Here is a 17,927-nt window from a genome sequence, read left to right as displayed (position 1 = left end):
GGGTATACAGTACTCACTCAGTAGGGTATACAGTACTCACTCAGTAGGGTATACAGTACTCACTCAGTAGGGTATACAGTACTCACTCAGTAGGGTATACAGTACTCACTCAGTAGGGTATACAGTACTCACTCAGTAGGGTATACAGTACTCACTCAGTAGGGTATACAGTACTCACTCAGTCAGGTATACAGTACTCACTCAGTCAGGTATACAGTACTCACTCAGTAGGGTATACAGTACTCACTCAGTCGGTATACAGTACTCACTCAGTCAGGTATACAGTACTCACTCAGTAGGGTATACAGTACTCACTCAGTCAGGTATACAGTACTCACTCAGTAGGGTATACAGTACTCACTCAGTCAGGTATACAGTACTCACTCAGTCAGGTATACAGTACTCACTCAGTCAGGTATACAGTACTCACTCAGTCAGGTATACAGTACTCACTCAGTCAGGTATACAGTACTCACTCAGTAGGGTATACAGTACTCACTCAGTAGGGTATACAGTACTCACTCAGTCAGGTATACAGTACTCACTCAGTAGGGTATACAGTACTCACTCAGTAGGGTATACAGTACTCACTCAGTCAGGTATACAGTACTCACTCAGTAGGGTATACAGTACTCACTCAGTCAGGTATACAGTACTCACTCAGTAGGGTATACAGTACTCACTCAGTCAGGTATACAGTACTCACTCAGTAGGGTATACAGTACTCACTCAGTCGGGTATACAGTACTCACTCAGTAGGGTATACAGTACTCTCAGTAGGGTATACAGTACTCACTCAGTAGGGTATACAGTACTCACTCAGTAGGGTATACAGTACTCACTCAGTCAGGTATACAGTACTCACTCAGTAGGGTATACAGTACTCACTCAGTAGGGTATACAGTACTCACTCAGTAGGGTATACAGTACTCACTCAGTAGGGTATACAGTACTCACTCAGTCAGGTATACAGTACTCACTCAGTAGGGTATACAGTACTCACTCAGTAGGGTATACAGTACTCACTCAGTAGGGTATACAGTACTCACTCAGTCAGGTATACAGTACTCACTCAGTAGGGTATACAGTACTCACTCAGTAGGGTATACAGTACTCACTCAGTCAGGTATACAGTACTCACTCAGTAGGGTATACAGTACTCACTCAGTCAGGTATACAGTACTCACTCAGTAGGGTATACAGTACTCACTCAGTAGGGTATACAGTACTCACTCAGTCAGGAATACAGTACTCACTCAGTAGGGTATACAGTACTCACTCAGTCAGGTATACAGTACTCACTCAGTAGGGTATACAGTACTCACTCAGTAGGGTATACAGTACTCACTCAGTAGGGTATACAGTACTCACTCAGTCAGGTATACAGTACTCACTCAGTCAGGTATACAGTACTCACTCAGTCAGGTATACAGTACTCACTCAGTCAGGTATACAGTAATCACTCAGTAGGGTATACAGTACTCACTCAGTCAGGTATACAGTACTCACTCAGTCAGGTATACAGTACTCACTCAGTAGGGTATACAGTACTCACTCAGTCAGGTATACAGTACTCACTCAGTCGGGTATACAGTACTCACTCAGTAGGGTATACAGTACTCACTCAGTAGGGTATACAGTACTCACTCAGTAGGGTATACAGTACTCACTCAGTAGGGTATACAGTACTCACTCAGTAGGGTATACAGTACTCACTCAGTCAGGTATACAGTACTCACTCAGTAGGGTATACAGTACTCACTCAGTCGGGTATACAGTACTCACTCAGTCAGGTATACAGTACTCACTCAGTCAGGTATACAGTACTCACTCAGTCAGGTATACAGTACTCACTCAGTAGGGTATACAGTACTCACTCAGTCAGGAATACAGTACTCACTCAGTCAGGTATATAGTACTCACTCAGTCAGGTATACAGTACTCACTCAGTAGGGTATACAGTACTCACTCAGTAGGGTATACAGTACTCACTCAGTAGGGTATACAGTACTCACTCAGTCAGGTATACAGTACTCACTCAGTCAGGTATACAGTACTCACTCAGTCAGGTATACAGTACTCACTCAGTCAGGTATACAGTACTCACTCAGTCGGGTATACAGTACTCACTCAGTCAGGTATACAGTACTCACTCAGTAGGGTATACAGTACTCACTCAGTAGGGTATACAGTACTCACTCAGTAGGGTATACAGTACTCACTCAGTAGGGTATACAGTACTCACTCAGTCAGGTATACAGTACTCACTCAGTAGGGTATACAGTACTCACTCAGTAGGGTATACAGTACTCACTCAGTAGGGTATACAGTACTCACTCAGTCAGGTATACAGTACTCACTCAGTAGGGTATACAGTACTCACTCAGTAGGGTATACAGTACTCACTCAGTAGGGTATACAGTACTCACTCAGTCAGGTATACAGTACTCACTCAGTCAGGTATACAGTACTCACTCAGTCAGGTATACAGTACTCACTCAGTCAGGTATACAGTACTCACTCAGTAGGGTATACAGTACTCACTCAGTAGGGTATACAGTACTCACTCAGTAGGGTATACAGTACTCACTCAGTAGGGTATACAGTACTCACTCAGTAGGGTATACAGTACTCACTCAGTAGGGTATACAGTACTCACTCAGTAGGGTATACAGTACTCACTCAGTCGGGTATACAGTACTCACTCAGTAGGGTATACAGTACTCACTCAGTAGGGTATACAGTACTCACTCAGTCAGGTATACAGTACTCACTCAGTCAGGTATACAGTACTCACTCAGTAGGGTATACAGTACTCACTCAGTAGGGTATACAGTACTCACTCAGTAGGGTATACAGTACTCACTCAGTCAGGTATACAGTACTCACTCAGTCAGGTATACAGTACTCACTCAGTCAGGTATACAGTACTCACTCAGTAGGGTATACAGTACTCACTCAGTAGGGTATACAGTACTCACTCAGTAGGGTATACAGTACTCACTCAGTAGGGTATACAGTACTCACTCAGTCAGGTATACAGTACTCACTCAGTAGGGTATACAGTACTCACTCAGTAGGGTATACAGTACTCACTCAGTCAGGTATACAGTACTCACTCAGTCAGGTATACAGTACTCACTCAGTAGGGTATACAGTACTCACTCAGTAGGGTATACAGTACTCACTCAGTAGGGTATACAGTACTCACTCAGTCAGGTATACAGTACTCACTCAGTCAGGTATACAGTACTCACTCAGTAGGGTATACAGTACTCACTCAGTCAGGTATACAGTACTCACTCAGTCAGGTATACAGTACTCACTCAGTAGGGTATACAGTACTCACTCAGTAGGGTATACAGTACTCACTCAGTAGGGTATACAGTACTCACTCAGTAGGGTATACAGTACTCACTCAGTAGGGTATACAGTACTCACTCAGTCAGGTATACAGTACTCACTCAGTCAGGTATACAGTACTCACTCAGTAGGGTATACAGTACTCACTCAGTAGGGTATACAGTACTCACTCAGTAGGGTATACAGTACTCACTCAGTCAGGTATACAGTACTCACTCAGTCAGGTATACAGTACTCACTCAGTAGGGTATACAGTACTCACTCAGTAGGGTATACAGTACTCACTCAGTAGGGTATACAGTACTCACTCAGTCAGGTATACAGTACTCACTCAGTCAGGTATACAGTACTCACTCAGTAGGGTATACAGTACTCACTCAGTCAGGTATACAGTACTCACTCAGTAGGGTATACAGTACTCACTCAGTCAGGTATACAGTACTCACTCAGTAGGGTATACAGTACTCACTCAGTAGGGTATACAGTATTCACTCAGTAGGGTATACAGTACTCACTCAGTCAGGTATACAGTACTCACTCAGTAGGGTATACAGTACTCACTCAGTAGGGTATACAGTACTCACTCAGTAGGGTATACAGTACTCACTCAGTAGGGTATACAGTACTCACTCAGTAGGGTATACAGTACTCACTCAGTCAGGTATACAGTACTCACTCAGTAGGGTATACAGTACTCACTCAGTCAGGTATACAGTACTCACTCAGTCAGGTATACAGTACTCACTCAGTCAGGTATACAGTACTCACTCAGTCAGGTATACAGTACTCACTCAGTCAGGTATACAGTACTCACTCAGTCAGGTATACAGTACTGACTCAGTCAGGTATACAGTACTCACTCAGTAGGGTATACAGTACTCACTCAGTCAGGTATACAGTACTCACTCAGTCAGGTATACAGTACTCACTCAGTAGGGTATACAGTACTCACTCAGTAGGGTATACAGTACTCACTCAGTAGGGTATACAGTACTCACTCAGTAGGGTATACAGTACTCACTCAGTAGGGTATACAGTACTCACTCAGTCAGGTATACAGTACTCACTCAGTCAGGTATACAGTACTCACTCAGTAGGGTATACAGTACTCACTCAGTCAGGTATACAGTACTCACTCAGTAGGGTATACAGTACTCACTCAGTAGGGTATACAGTACTCACTCAGTAGGGTATACAGTACTCACTCAGTCAGGTATACAGTATTCACTCAGTAGGGTATACAGTATTCACTCAGTAGGGTATACAGTACTCACTCAGTAGGGTATACAGTACTCACTCAGTCAGGTATACAGTACTCACTCAGTAGGGTATACAGTACTCACTCAGTAGGGTATACAGTACTCACTCAGTCAGGTATACAGTACTCACTCAGTCAGGTATACAGTACTCACTCAGTCAGGTATACAGTACTCACTCAGTAGGGTATACAGTACTCACTCAGTAGGGTATACAGTACTCACTCAGTCAGGTATACAGTACTCACTCAGTCAGGTATACAGTACTCACTCAGTCAGGTATACAGTACTCACTCAGTCAGGTATACAGTACTCACTCAGTAGGGTATACAGTACTCACTCAGTCAGGTATACAGTACTCACTCAGTCGGGTATACAGTACTCACTCAGTCGGGTATACAGTACTCACTCAGTATACAGTACTCACTCAGTAGCGTATACAGTACTCACTCAGTATACAGTACTCACTCAGTCAGGTATACAGTACTCACTCAGTCAGGTATACAGTACTCACTCAGTCAGGTATACAGTACTCACTTAGTCAGGTATACAGTACTCACTCAGTAGGGTATACAGTACTCACTCAGTCAGGTATACAGTACTCACTCAGTCAGGTATACAGTACTCACTCAGTCAGGTATACAGTACTCACTCAGTAGGGTATACAGTACTCACTCAGTCAGGTATACAGTACTCACTCAGTCAGGTATACAGTACTCACTCAGTCAGGTATACAGTACTCACTCAGTAGGGTATACAGTACTCACTCAGTCGGGTATACAGTACTCACTCAGTATACAGTACTCACTCAGTAGGGTATACAGTACTCACTCAGTAGGGTATACATTACTCACTCAGTAGGGTATACAGTACTCACTCAGTCAGGTATACAGTACTCACTCAGTCAGGTATACAGTACTCACTCAGTCAGGTATACAGTACTCACTCAGTAGGGTATACAGTACTCACTCAGTAGGGTATACAGTACTCACTCAGTCAGGTATACAGTACTCACTCAGTCAGGTATACAGTACTCACTCAGTCAGGTATACAGTACTCACTCAGTCAGGTATACAGTACTCACTCAGTAGGGTATACAGTACTCACTCAGTCAGGTATACAGTACTCACTCAGTCGGGTATACAGTACTCACTCAGTAGGGTATACAGTACTCACTCAGTCAGGTATACAGTACTCACTCAGTAGGGTATACAGTACTCACTCAGTCAGGTATACAGTACTCACTCAGTAGGGTATACAGTACTCACTCAGTCAGGTATACAGTACTCACTCAGTCAGGTATACAGTACTCACTCAGTAGGGTATACAGTACTCACTCAGTAGGGTATACAGTACTCACTCAGTCAGGTATACAGTACTCACTCAGTAGGGTATACAGTACTCACTCAGTCAGGTATACAGTACTCACTCAGTCAGGTATACAGTACTCACTCAGTAGGGTATACAGTACTCACTCAGTCAGGTATACAGTACTCACTCAGTAGGGTATACAGTACTCACTCAGTAGGGTATACAGTACTCACTCAGTAGGGTATACAGTACTCACTCAGTCAGGTATACAGTACTCACTCAGTAGGGTATACAGTACTCACTCAGTAGGGTATACAGTACTCACTCAGTCAGGTATACAGTACTCACTCAGTAGGGTATACAGTACTCACTCAGTCAGGTATACAGTACTCACTCAGTCAGGTATACAGTACTCACTCAGTCAGGTATACAGTACTCACTCAGTAGGGTATACAGTACTCACTCAGTCAGGTATACAGTACTCACTCAGTAGGGTATACAGTACTCACTCAGTCAGGTATACAGTACTCACTCAGTAGGGTATACAGTACTCACTCAGTAGGGTATACAGTACTCACTCAGTAGGGTATACAGTACTCACTCAGTAGGGTATACAGTACTCACTCAGTAGGGTATACAGTACTCACTCAGTCAGGTATACAGTACTCACTCAGTAGGGTATACAGTACTCACTCAGTCAGGTATACAGTACTCACTCAGTCAGGTATACAGTACTCACTCAGTCAGGTATACAGTACTCACTCAGTCAGGTATACAGTACTCACTCAGTCAGGTATACAGTACTCACTCAGTAGGGTATACAGTACTCACTCAGTCGGGTATACAGTACTCACTCAGTCAGGTATACAGTACTCACTCAGTAGGGTATACAGTACTCACTCAGTAGGGTATACAGTACTCACTCAGTAGGGTATACAGTACTCACTCAGTCAGGTATACAGTACTCACTCAGTAGGGTATACAGTACTCACTCAGTAGGGTATACAGTACTCACTCAGTAGGGTATACAGTACTCACTCAGTAGGGTATACAGTACTCACTCAGTCAGGTATACAGTACTCACTCAGTAGGGTATACAGTACTCACTCAGTAGGGTATACAGTACTCACTCAGTCGGGTATACAGTACTCACTCAGTAGGGTATACAGTACTCACTCAGTCAGGTATACAGTACTCACTCAGTAGGGTATACAGTACTCACTCAGTAGGGTATACAGTACTCACTCAGTAGGGTATACAGTACTCACTCAGTCAGGTATACAGTACTCACTCAGTAGGGTATACAGTACTCACTCAGTAGGGTATACAGTACTCACTCAGTAGGGTATACAGTACTCACTCAGTAGGGTATACAGTACTCACTCAGTAGGGTATACAGTACTCACTCAGTAGGGTATACAGTACTCACTCAGTAGGGTATACAGTACTCACTCAGTAGGGTATACAGTACTCACTCAGTCAGGTATACAGTACTCACTCAGTCAGGTATACAGTACTCACTCAGTAGGGTATACAGTACTCACTCAGTAGGGTATACAGTACTCACTCAGTCAGGTATACAGTACTCACTCAGTAGGGTATACAGTACTCACTCAGTCAGGTATACAGTACTCACTCAGTCAGGTATACAGTACTCACTCAGTAGGGTATACAGTACTCACTCAGTAGGGTATACAGTACTCACTCAGTAGGGTATACAGTACTCACTCAGTAGGGTATACAGTACTCACTCAGTAGGGTATACAGTACTCACTCAGTAGGGTATACAGTACTCACTCAGTCAGGTATACAGTACTCACTCAGTAGGGTATACAGTACTCACTCAGTAGGGTATACAGTACTCACTCAGTAGGGTATACAGTACTCACTCAGTCAGGTATACAGTACTCACTCAGTCTACAGTATACTCGGGTATACATACAGTACTCACTCAGTCGCGTCGAGACGGGACGAATCCTTCTGGTTCTCGAGCTGCGCTTCTTGATGGCCATGGTATCCTAATCGATAACAGCAGAAATGCCAATGACATCAGATACGTCAGCCAAAAGGTGGAAATGCTGCAAAAGGGTTTTTTATCGAATCTCTTAACCACTTTCACAGTGGCCTCCGTATTTTGCCAACGTCATTTGTAGGCCAAAAGTTTCAAAATATTTCAGAGAATTACTCTCTTCATCTTCATTTTTCTCTTTACAATTTACAATTTAGCAGACGCTCTTAATCCAGAGCGATTTACATTAAGCTAGAACATTCAAGTCATGCCTCTTTCATTGTATCCAGTATGTATCAATTGTTATTCTGCGGAGCAGGCCACACCAAACAATTCAGTGAGTGACTTTAAGTGCAGGTGCATGCTAGCATACCACAGTAGAACAAGCACAAACGTCAGTATTTCAATAAATGTCATGCTTTTACAAGCACTAACCAAATTAGATCAATTAAGAAATCGACTTGAGGGATCATTACATTGATTAGCTCATGCATTCGTTATGAAGCCTCACTCCTCCATGCAGGCACACTCACTATGCCTAGGTTGACAGCCAGGTCCTCGTCAGGGAAATCCAGAGACTCGGCTAACCTGGGCGGTCTCATGGTGCGTCTGCCAGTTCCCCCAACGTCCTCCCACCGCTTCGCCTGGGACACATGCCTCAGCTGCCGCAATACACAGGCACATAGATGCATAGCCGCGCACGCACACACGCACACACACACACACACACACACACACACACACACACACACACACACACACACACACCATCAGAAACAACACCCTTTCGGGCATTTCAACAGCATCTCGGAGGAACAGCCTGTCCCCCCCTTCCTTGCACCCGAGAAATTTCTAAACAAAGCAAAGAAACAAAATGGATTTCCGCGATTATGAAAGCACACAGAGAGCCTGATGGAGACGGAGGACAGAGAGCCTGATGGAGACGGAGGACAGAGTGTCATTGCAGTAAAACAGCAGAGAAAAGGACATGCCAGCCATGACGACGGCATGACTTGAATGCAAACCAAAAGGAGAGAAATGCAGAGCTTGATCTCCCCAAGTCTGTCAGTTATAACTTTTTTTGTTGTTGTTGCTTTTTTGCAAGGGGGAGGATGTGAAGTGTCTAATAAATGTGTTGTGGTTGACAAATGCCTTCTTCAGCCTGTCTGTCTGTGTGCCTCTACCTGTCTGTCTATCTGTGTGCCTCTGTCTGCCTGTCTGTCTGTGTGCCTCTACCTGTCTATCTGTGTGCCTCTACCTGTCTGTCTGTGTGCCTCTACCTGTCTGTCTATCTGTGTGCCTCTGTCTGCCTGTCTGTCTGTGTGCCTCTACCTGTCTATCTGTGTGCCTCTACCTGTCTGTCTGTGTGCCTCTACCTGTCTGTCTGTGTGCCTCTACCTGTCTGTCTGTGTGCCTCTACCTGTCTGTCTGTGTGCCTCTACCTGTCTGTCTGTGTGCCTCTACCTGTCTGTCTGTGTGCCTCTACCTGTCTGTCTGTCTGTGTGCCTCTACCTGTCTGTCTGTCTGTGTGCCTCTACCTGTCTGTCTGTGTGCCTCTACCTGTCTGTCTGTCTGTGTGCCTCTACCTGTCTGTCTGTCTGTGTGCCTCTACCTGTCTGTCTGTGTGCCTCTACCTGTCTATCTGTGTGCCTCTACCTGTCTATCTGTGTGCCTCTACCTGTCTGTCTGTGTGCCTCTACCTGTCTGTCTGTGTGCCTCTACCTGTCTGTCTGTGTGCCTCTACCTGTCTGTCTGTGTGCCTCTACCTGTCTGTCTGTGTGCCTCTACCTGTCTGTCTGTGTGCCTCTACCTGTCTATCTGTGTGCCTCTGCCTGTCTGTCTATCTGTGTGCCTCTACCTGTCTGTCTGTGTGCCTCTACCTGTCTGTCTATCTGTGTGCCTCTATCTGTCTGTCTATCTGTGTGCCTCTACCTGTCTGTCTATCTGTGTGCCTCTACCTGTCTGTCTATCTGTGTGCCTCTACCTGTCTGTCTGTGTGCCTCTACCTGTCTGTCTACCTGTGTGCCTCTACCTGTCTGTCTATCTGTGTGCCTCTACCTGTCTGTCTATCTGTGTGCCTCTACCTGTCTGTCTATCTGTGTGCCTCTATCTGTGTGCCTCTGCCTGTCTGTCTATCTGTGTGCCTCTACCTGTCTGTCTATCTGTGTGCCTCTACCTGTCTGTCTATCTGTGTGCCTCTACCTGTCTGTCTATCTGTGTGTCTCTACCTGTCTGTCTATCTGTGTGCCTCTACCTGTCTGTCTATCTGTGTGCCTCTACCTGTCTGTCTATCTGTGTGCCTCTACCTGTCTGTCTATCTGTGTGCCTCTACCTGTCTGTCTATCTGTGTGCCTCTACCTGTCTGTCTGTGTGCCTCTACCTGTCTGTCTACCTGTGTGCCTCTACCTGTCTGTCTATCTGTGTGCCTCTACCTGTCTGTCTATCTGTGTGCCTCTACCTGTCTGTCTATCTGTGTGCCTCTACCTGTCTGTCTATCTGTGTGTCTCTACCTGTCTGTCTATCTGTGTGCCTCTACCTGTCTGTCTATCTGTGTGCCTCTACCTGTCTGTCTATCTGTGTGCCTCTACCTGTCTGTCTATCTGTGTGCCTCTACCTGTCTGTCTATCTGTGTGCCTCTACCTGTCTGTCTGTGTGCCTCTACCTGTCTGTCTACCTGTGTGCCTCTACCTGTCTGTCTATCTGTGTGCCTCTACCTGTCTGTCTATCTGTGTGCCTCTACCTGTCTGTCTATCTGTGTGCCTCTGCCTGTCTGTCTATCTGTGTGCCTCTACCTGTCTGTCTGTGTGCCTCTACCTGTCTGTATGTGTGCCTCTACCTGTCTGTCTGTCTGTCTGTCTGTGTGCCTCTACCTGTCTGTATGTGTGCCTCTACCTGTCTGTCTGTCTGTCTGTCTGTCTGTCTGTCTGTCTGTCTGTCTGTGTGCCTCTACCTGTCTGTCTGTGTGCCTCTACCTGTCTATATGTGTGCCTCTACCTGTCTGTCTGTCTGTCTGTCTGTCTGTCTGTCTGTCTGTCTGTGTGCCTCTACCTGTCTGTCTGTGTGCCTCTACCTGTCTGTCTGTCTGTCTGTCTGTCTGTCTGTCTGTCTGTCTGTCTGTGTGCCTCTACCTGTCTGTCTGTGTGCCTCTACCTGTCTGTCTGTGTGCCTCTACCTGTCTATCTGTGTGCCTCTACCTGTCTGTCTGTCTGTGTGCCTCTACCTGTCTGTCTGTGTGCCTCTACCTGTCTATCTGTGTGCCTCTACCTGTCTGTCTGTGTGCCTCTACCTGTCTGTCTGTGTTCCTCTACCTGTCTGTCTGTGTTCCTCTACCTGTCTGTCTGTGTGCCTCTACCTGTCTGTCTGTGTGCCTCTACCTGTCTGTCTGTGTGCCTCTACCTGTCTATCTGTGTGCCTCTACCTGTCTGTGTGTGTGCCTCTACCTGTCTGTGTGTGTGCCTCTACCTGTCTGTCTGTCTGTCTGTGTGCCTCTACCTGTCTGTCTGTGTGCCTCTACCTGTCTATCTGTGTGCCTCTACCTGTCTGTCTGTGTGCCTCTACCTGTCTGTCTGTGTTCCTCTACCTGTCTATCTGTGTGCCTCTACCTGTCTGTCTGTGTGCCTCTACCTGTCTGTCTGTGTTCCTCTACCTGTCTGTGTTCCTCTACCTGTCTGTCTGTGTGCCTCTACCTGTCTGTCTGTGTTCCTCTACCTGTCTATCTGTGTGCCTCTACCTGTCTGTCTGTGTGCCTCTACCTGTCTGTCTGTGTTCCTCTACCTGTCTGTGTTCCTCTACCTGTCTGTCTGTGTGCCTCTACCTGTCTGTCTGTGTGCCTCTACCTGTCTGTCTGTGTGCCTCTACCTGTCTGTGTTCCTCTACCTGTCTGTCTGTGTTCCTCTACCTGTCTGTCTGTGTGCCTGTGCCTCTGCGTCAGTGGGGGTGACTACAAAAGGTTATGTCTTTCAGTTGAAAATATATATTTGCCAATAGTCAGTATTAGTCACCATTGTATGACCAAGCAGGCCTTGGATTCTAAAAGCAACAAAATGGAGAATTTTCGTAACCACATTTTCGCAACCACTTAAGTCCCAGTACCCATGCAGCTATACAACAAAAAGCGAAAATAGCCAATCTTCAAAGGCTCAGATTTCCCCCCGCAAGTCCAACCCTGTTGTGTGCCTCCGCTGAGGTGGCAGCTGGCAGGTGTTAAATCTTTCCGTTTAAGATCGGTTATTTTTTGGAAAGAGCCACCATCGTATGACCAAGTATGAATTAGGCTTCTTAATAAGCTAGCCTAGCGCAGCCAACGCGATATTATCCACAAGGAGTATCAAAGCTTAAAAGGCAGTGTGGGGCTTAGCCATATTCATTAGAATATTGGATGATGAATTTGGGTGATTTGGGCATCTGAACTAATTTAGAGCAGCTCTTTCAAACACAAGCAGGTTCTCTGAGCTCTTTCGATCAGACATTCAAAAGGCATGTTTGATTTTTAAGTGTGACTTGATGAGGGATGAGGGATCCGACGGAGATTAAAAATGAATTTGAACACATTTCACAATCAGAATGCAAACTTGAATATTAATGCAGCTAATTAATGTTTCCGTCCTTTGAACATTATATGGGCCCATTCGTTTTCTATCTAACTATAATTCACTCAACGTCTGAATGAATGAATGAATGAATGAATGTCTGAATGAATGAATGAATGAATGAATGAATGAATGAATGAATGGAACACTTCGTTGCTCCTCACTAGCTGCACCAATCGCGCTGACTTATCACACGGGCATTAAATTCAGCACACAACTGAAGCTTTCCATAGTGGTAATACTTTACAGCTTGCACCTCAATTTTAGCCACAATGCTATATTGTATTATATTGTATTAGCCGATCTACAAGGTCACAACATGTCGTCACCATGTAAACTTCTAACCAACTTCTAGATCTGCTATTCTGCTGCTTCTTTTTTCTTCCCCTATAATGACGTACCAAAAATAGGGACGTAAAGTGTTTAACCCATTTTGGGCGGGAACCCCTTTTGGTGTTAGCATCATGTTATGCTTTAGCTATTGAAAAACAGCAGATCTACAAGCTCGTAGCGCGCCACTGAGTGGCGCGCTACGAGCTTGTAGGTCTGCTATTTTTGAAAAATCGAATCGAAGAACGACTGACATTGAGTGGCAGCGGTGGCCGAACGGATTGCGGAGCGGTCTTGATACCGGAAGGTCGCCAGTTCGAATCAGCGGTCCGACACGTTAAAATTACCACCGCTGAAGTGCCCTTGAACAAGGCATTGAACCACTACGATGAAATGTTCTATGAGCAGGGCCTGGCTGGAAACAAGTTCTTGAGCTTAGCCCAGATACCCTGGGTAAATATAGTAATCATTTCATTTCCTTTCACATAGAAACATAGCTTTTTCAGAAAACTGTCAGGATGTAGAAGAAGATGGGTTAAACACAGTGGCGTGCACAGACATTTAGAGGGGCAGGTGCTCAAGTTAAAAAAGGGCACCTTGTGCAGCGCGTGGAACCGGCCGGTTGCCTTAATCTATTTTGGGCGGGAACCCCTTTTGGTGTTAGCATTATGTTATGCTTTAGCTATTGAAAAATAGCAGATCTACAAGCTCATAGCGCGCCACCGAGTTGCGCGCTATGAGCTTGTAGGTCTGCTATTTTTTTTCTCCTTTTTTTTTAAAGGGCACATTGCCAAAAGGGCAGGGGGTGCTCTAGCACCCCCTAGTGTCTATCTGTGCACGCCACTGGTTAAACATGTAGGCCAGTCAGTTCATACACAATTGAGCGAAACCCACAAAAGGCACAGAGAACAGCCAGACTGTCCTCCTCCTCACAGCTGCTCATTTTATGACAGTTCACATAAATTTGATACCATTAACCATTAAAACGGACTGTGGCACATAAGATCTTTCCTCCATATACTGTACAGCATGCCATTCTGCTCCGTTCAAAATCAATAACCATTAAAAGTCTTCCCGTTTTGGCCACGATGCCAGCTTTTTGTCCAGGTTCTGAAACGCAGCTGGCACAAACCCAGGTCCAGCCAGGTTGTAAAGATGTTGGCCAGGAGCCTGCAGTGGCTCAAACCACTGGCCTGAGGATACAAGAGGCAGAAAAAGTAATTTGAAGACTCCGAGATTACTTGTATGCTGAAGCACAGTGTTGTTTTTGGCAGCAAATTTCTATTTTAGTTTAGTCTTTGAAATGAAACTTAATTTAGTTTTAGTAAAACTTTAGTCACCCGGAATGTTTTATTGTTAGTCTAGTTTTAGTCGACTAAATATCATCAGCTTGTTTATTTACAGTTGATTTAGTCGACTACAATGTATTTTGGCGGACCTTGATGCCGTCGTAATGACTGATTTTACACTTGCTGAAAATAGCCGATCTGCAAGCTCACAACGTGTCGCAGCACAACACGTTGTGAGCTTGTAGATTGGCTATTTTCTAGCATGCAATCAAGTTTAAAATGACTTATACTGGATCTCTTGTCCACTAGTCCCTTCCTCACATTTTAGTCTAGTTTTAATTTGTTGACGAAATTGTCAATATATTTAGTCTTAGTTTTAGTCATCATAGCTTCCATTTAGTTTTTGTCAGTGAAAAAAGGTAGTCGACGGCCATTTTTTCGTCAACGAAATCAACACTGCTGAAGCATTCCTGCTTTTTATTAGGGCATATAATAGACGTAGGTCGGAGTGTGCTCTGAGAGGTATGCGATACAGACCGAGCTCTATTCAAGCCAAGGACGCCACACGTCTTGCATGGCACAGACACTGGCTTGGCTGAGACTCCAGGGATCCCTATTATCATCGTTTTGAATCCCTTTGTCTGCTCCACACTCCTCCGTTCTGTAGGTATAACACTAAAGCCTCCCCCTCAGTCGGGGCCATTTGTAAACCCAGACATTGCTTTGCTCTTCAGCTGCGAAAATTGTCAATTTGACCACGTAGAGAAGTAAAGCTTTGTCGCACAAAAGGAACTAGTGCCGCTTTCAAATCCTAATCGAGACCATTGGTCCGACATAAAAGTGAGTGCTCACAATTTACACAAATTCTCTGCCAATATATTCAAAACGAAATAGTGAATAATTGATGAATTAGGTACAATATTGTACAAACAGGAACAGCTTAGTACTGCTACTGATGGTGAGACAATTATGAGATATAGTCCAGGCCTACAGGCGTACATATGTATACAGTATATGCCATCTGTATTCAATGGTATTTGAACCTGTCAATCTGCGTGCTAGTAATATATATGGAGATGATATCCAAAGCTCCCTCTCGCTCATAAAACAGTCCTTTATGCGTTTGCAGGCAGCGTTTGTCTGTCCTCCTGCCGTTCCCTGGCAGTGTGTGCGCGCGCGCGTGCGTGTGTGCGCGTGTAAAAGGCAAGTCTTGGCAGCAGCTAGAGATCCCATAGCCTGCGGGGCTGTAACCATGATGACAAATCCCATAGCCCAAACTCAGAATCTCCTGTGGTTTACACACACAGAAATGCTAATTAAGTCATTAACTGCCAGATGAAATACATAAATAATCCACTCACTGCCAGCTTTTCTTTTTCTCGTATTTTTTCGTACCGGCAGTCACAGAATATTTATCTCCACTACGATCGATCCCCCGACCGTTGATAATCACTGTACTTTGACAATACGTTTAATCTCATCTCAGCCCCTCCTATATATCCAGCTTTTGGTGTCCGTCCACAAACTTCGTCCTACACAAACATTAACCCATTCTGACCTGAGATCAGATTCTAAAGATGTCTTCTACATCCTGACAGTTTTCTGAAAAAGCTATGTTTCTATGTCAGTGGTTCTTCGATTTAAAAAAAATAGCAGACCTACAAGCTCGTAGCGCGCCACTCGGTGGCGCGCTATGAGCTTGTAGATCTGCTATTTTTCAATAGCTAAAGCATAATATAATGCTAACACCAAACGGAGTTCCCGCCCATAATGGGTTAAATTCCCATTGACAATGAATGGAGAATGTTACGTCATAGTGTCTGAGCAAATAGGCATAGTGTCTATTTTACGTCATGATGATGTACGTATATGATGATAAGAGCGCCCCTCACTTCACACAGGTTTAATTTCCCATAGCCTGGAGGGACGATTGCGCTGCAATCAGCTAGTTTGTATGGCCAACGGAGTATATACTACATCCCATGGCCTAAAGCAGGGTTCCCCAATAGGCGGCCCGCGGAGCGCCCCCTTGTGGCCCCTGAAAGAATTAAAAAAAAAAAAAAAGGTTTTTGTTTTGTTTTGAGGGGGGTGTCCCAGATATAAATGGCATTAAATGGGGGTCAGTAGCCTATGCATGTCAAACTGGGCACCCCCTCAAGGACCACTGGTGGTCCCCGGACCACTGGTTGAGAACATTCTTTAATTAATTAATGAAAAAATAAAAAACCCAATTTTTCGCGACTCGGCCCCCAGCCTGGTTCCCTAGTCAAAATATGGCCCTTGATGAAAATGAATTGGGGAACCCTGGCCTAAAGGGACGACTGCTCACACATTCTGTACATGTTTCAGCAATGGGGAGTCAGCGATATTGACTCGCCCTCAGGTCGGGAAATAAATATTTCAAACCGGTAGTTGAGCCGGACCCTGGACACTGCAACTGTCCATTGAGATGTATATGATGTAAGTAACTTTAGGCCACAATTGACAAAAAGAATGGAAAACAATTGTGAAAATATCAGATCTACGGTACAAGCTCACTCACAACACGACACGTTGTGGGAGTTTGTACATTGGCTAGTTTTCGCTACCCATTGTACGTTTAAGTATGGCGGTGTAAATTATATATATTTTTGTGGTAAAAGCTCTACATGCCCATAGCCATATTTTATTTGTTTTAACCATCAGATATCACATACACCACCTTTAGGTTGTACCCTAAAGATGAATCCACTGTATAGGGCACGATCATTATCACTGTGCATTGGGACCCCACTGTAAGATGTCATAATGGGCTTGGGCCGTGGCTCAGCGGTCCAGGCACCTTGGCTGGTAATCCAGTCTGGCAGTGTGCCGCGGGTTCGACTCCCGATCCCGACGGCCTTCACTGCATGTCTTCCCCCCCCACCTCTCTCCCCATTTCCTGTCAGCCTACTGTCTGTCCCTCCATAAAAAATATAAAATAAAAGGCGAAAGCCACACAAAAAAACATTAAAAATAAAATGTCATAATGACTATCTAGTGACTAGGGATTGATTTTGTGCACAGAGCGTGTGTGAGAGATACACTGACTGCCCAGCCAGCTGATGGGTGCAATTAAAGTCTTTTAACCATTTTGACCTGGGAACGATTCTATAAATGTCTTCTACATCCTGACAGTTTTCTGAAAAAGCTATGTTTCTATGTCAGTCGTTCTTCGATTTTTCAAAAATAGCAGACCTACAAGCTCGTAGCGCGCCACTCGGTGGCGCGCTACGAGCTTGTAGATCTGCTATTTTTCAATAGCTAAAGCATAACATAATGCTAACACCAAAAGGGGTTCCCGCCCAAAATGGGTTAAGCGCTAGCCGTCGGGGACCAGTAGGGTGACATTTTTTTTATTAACCTTAAACAAATAATGACTAGCCCATGATTGATTGTATTCAATTAAAAATATTCACAAGGGACATTTTAAATGATAGACTAGGGTCTATAACCAATTCAATTATTTTTGTCCAATGCTCATCCTTTTCTGAACAAGCCCTCACACACTGGCGGGGAATAGGCCTATCTCACAGCCCGCTTTCCACGCCCACTTCCGGTAAATAGTGGTGTCTTTAACATGAGCATTTACACGTTTTTTTCTCTGGAGAATCTAAGTAGATTTTCTAATGTAAAAATGTGACAGACCAATATTATTATGAAGCAAACAAGATGGTAAATCAGGTCGAACAGATAGAACAAACCTTACCTTGAGAAAACAAAAGTTGTAGACTTCTTAAATTACCTCTGTTAACATGTAGGG

The 17,927-nt window shown here is 44.6% G+C and overlaps 1 protein-coding gene across 1 annotated transcript in view; it reads right to left on the bottom strand.

Moving 5' to 3' along the window:
• carmil3 (capping protein regulator and myosin 1 linker 3) overlaps positions 1-17,927 on the bottom strand; it is a 173,379-nt gene that overhangs the window by 41,024 nt on the left and 114,428 nt on the right. Inside the window, exons 20-21 of the mRNA XM_079488499.1 lie at positions 8,472-8,600; positions 7,882-7,948 (exon numbers count right to left, since the gene is read on the bottom strand). Coding sequence (XP_079344625.1) covers positions 7,882-7,948; positions 8,472-8,600 — 196 coding nt within the window. The remainder of the gene's footprint in view (positions 1-7,881; positions 7,949-8,471; positions 8,601-17,927) is intronic.

This window comes from Electrona antarctica (assembly GCF_951216825.1).
Source record: "Electrona antarctica genome assembly, chromosome: 1".
Classification (NCBI taxonomy): Eukaryota; Metazoa; Chordata; class Actinopteri; order Myctophiformes; family Myctophidae; genus Electrona; species Electrona antarctica.
This window is presented reverse-complemented; position numbering and strand designations above follow the sequence as displayed.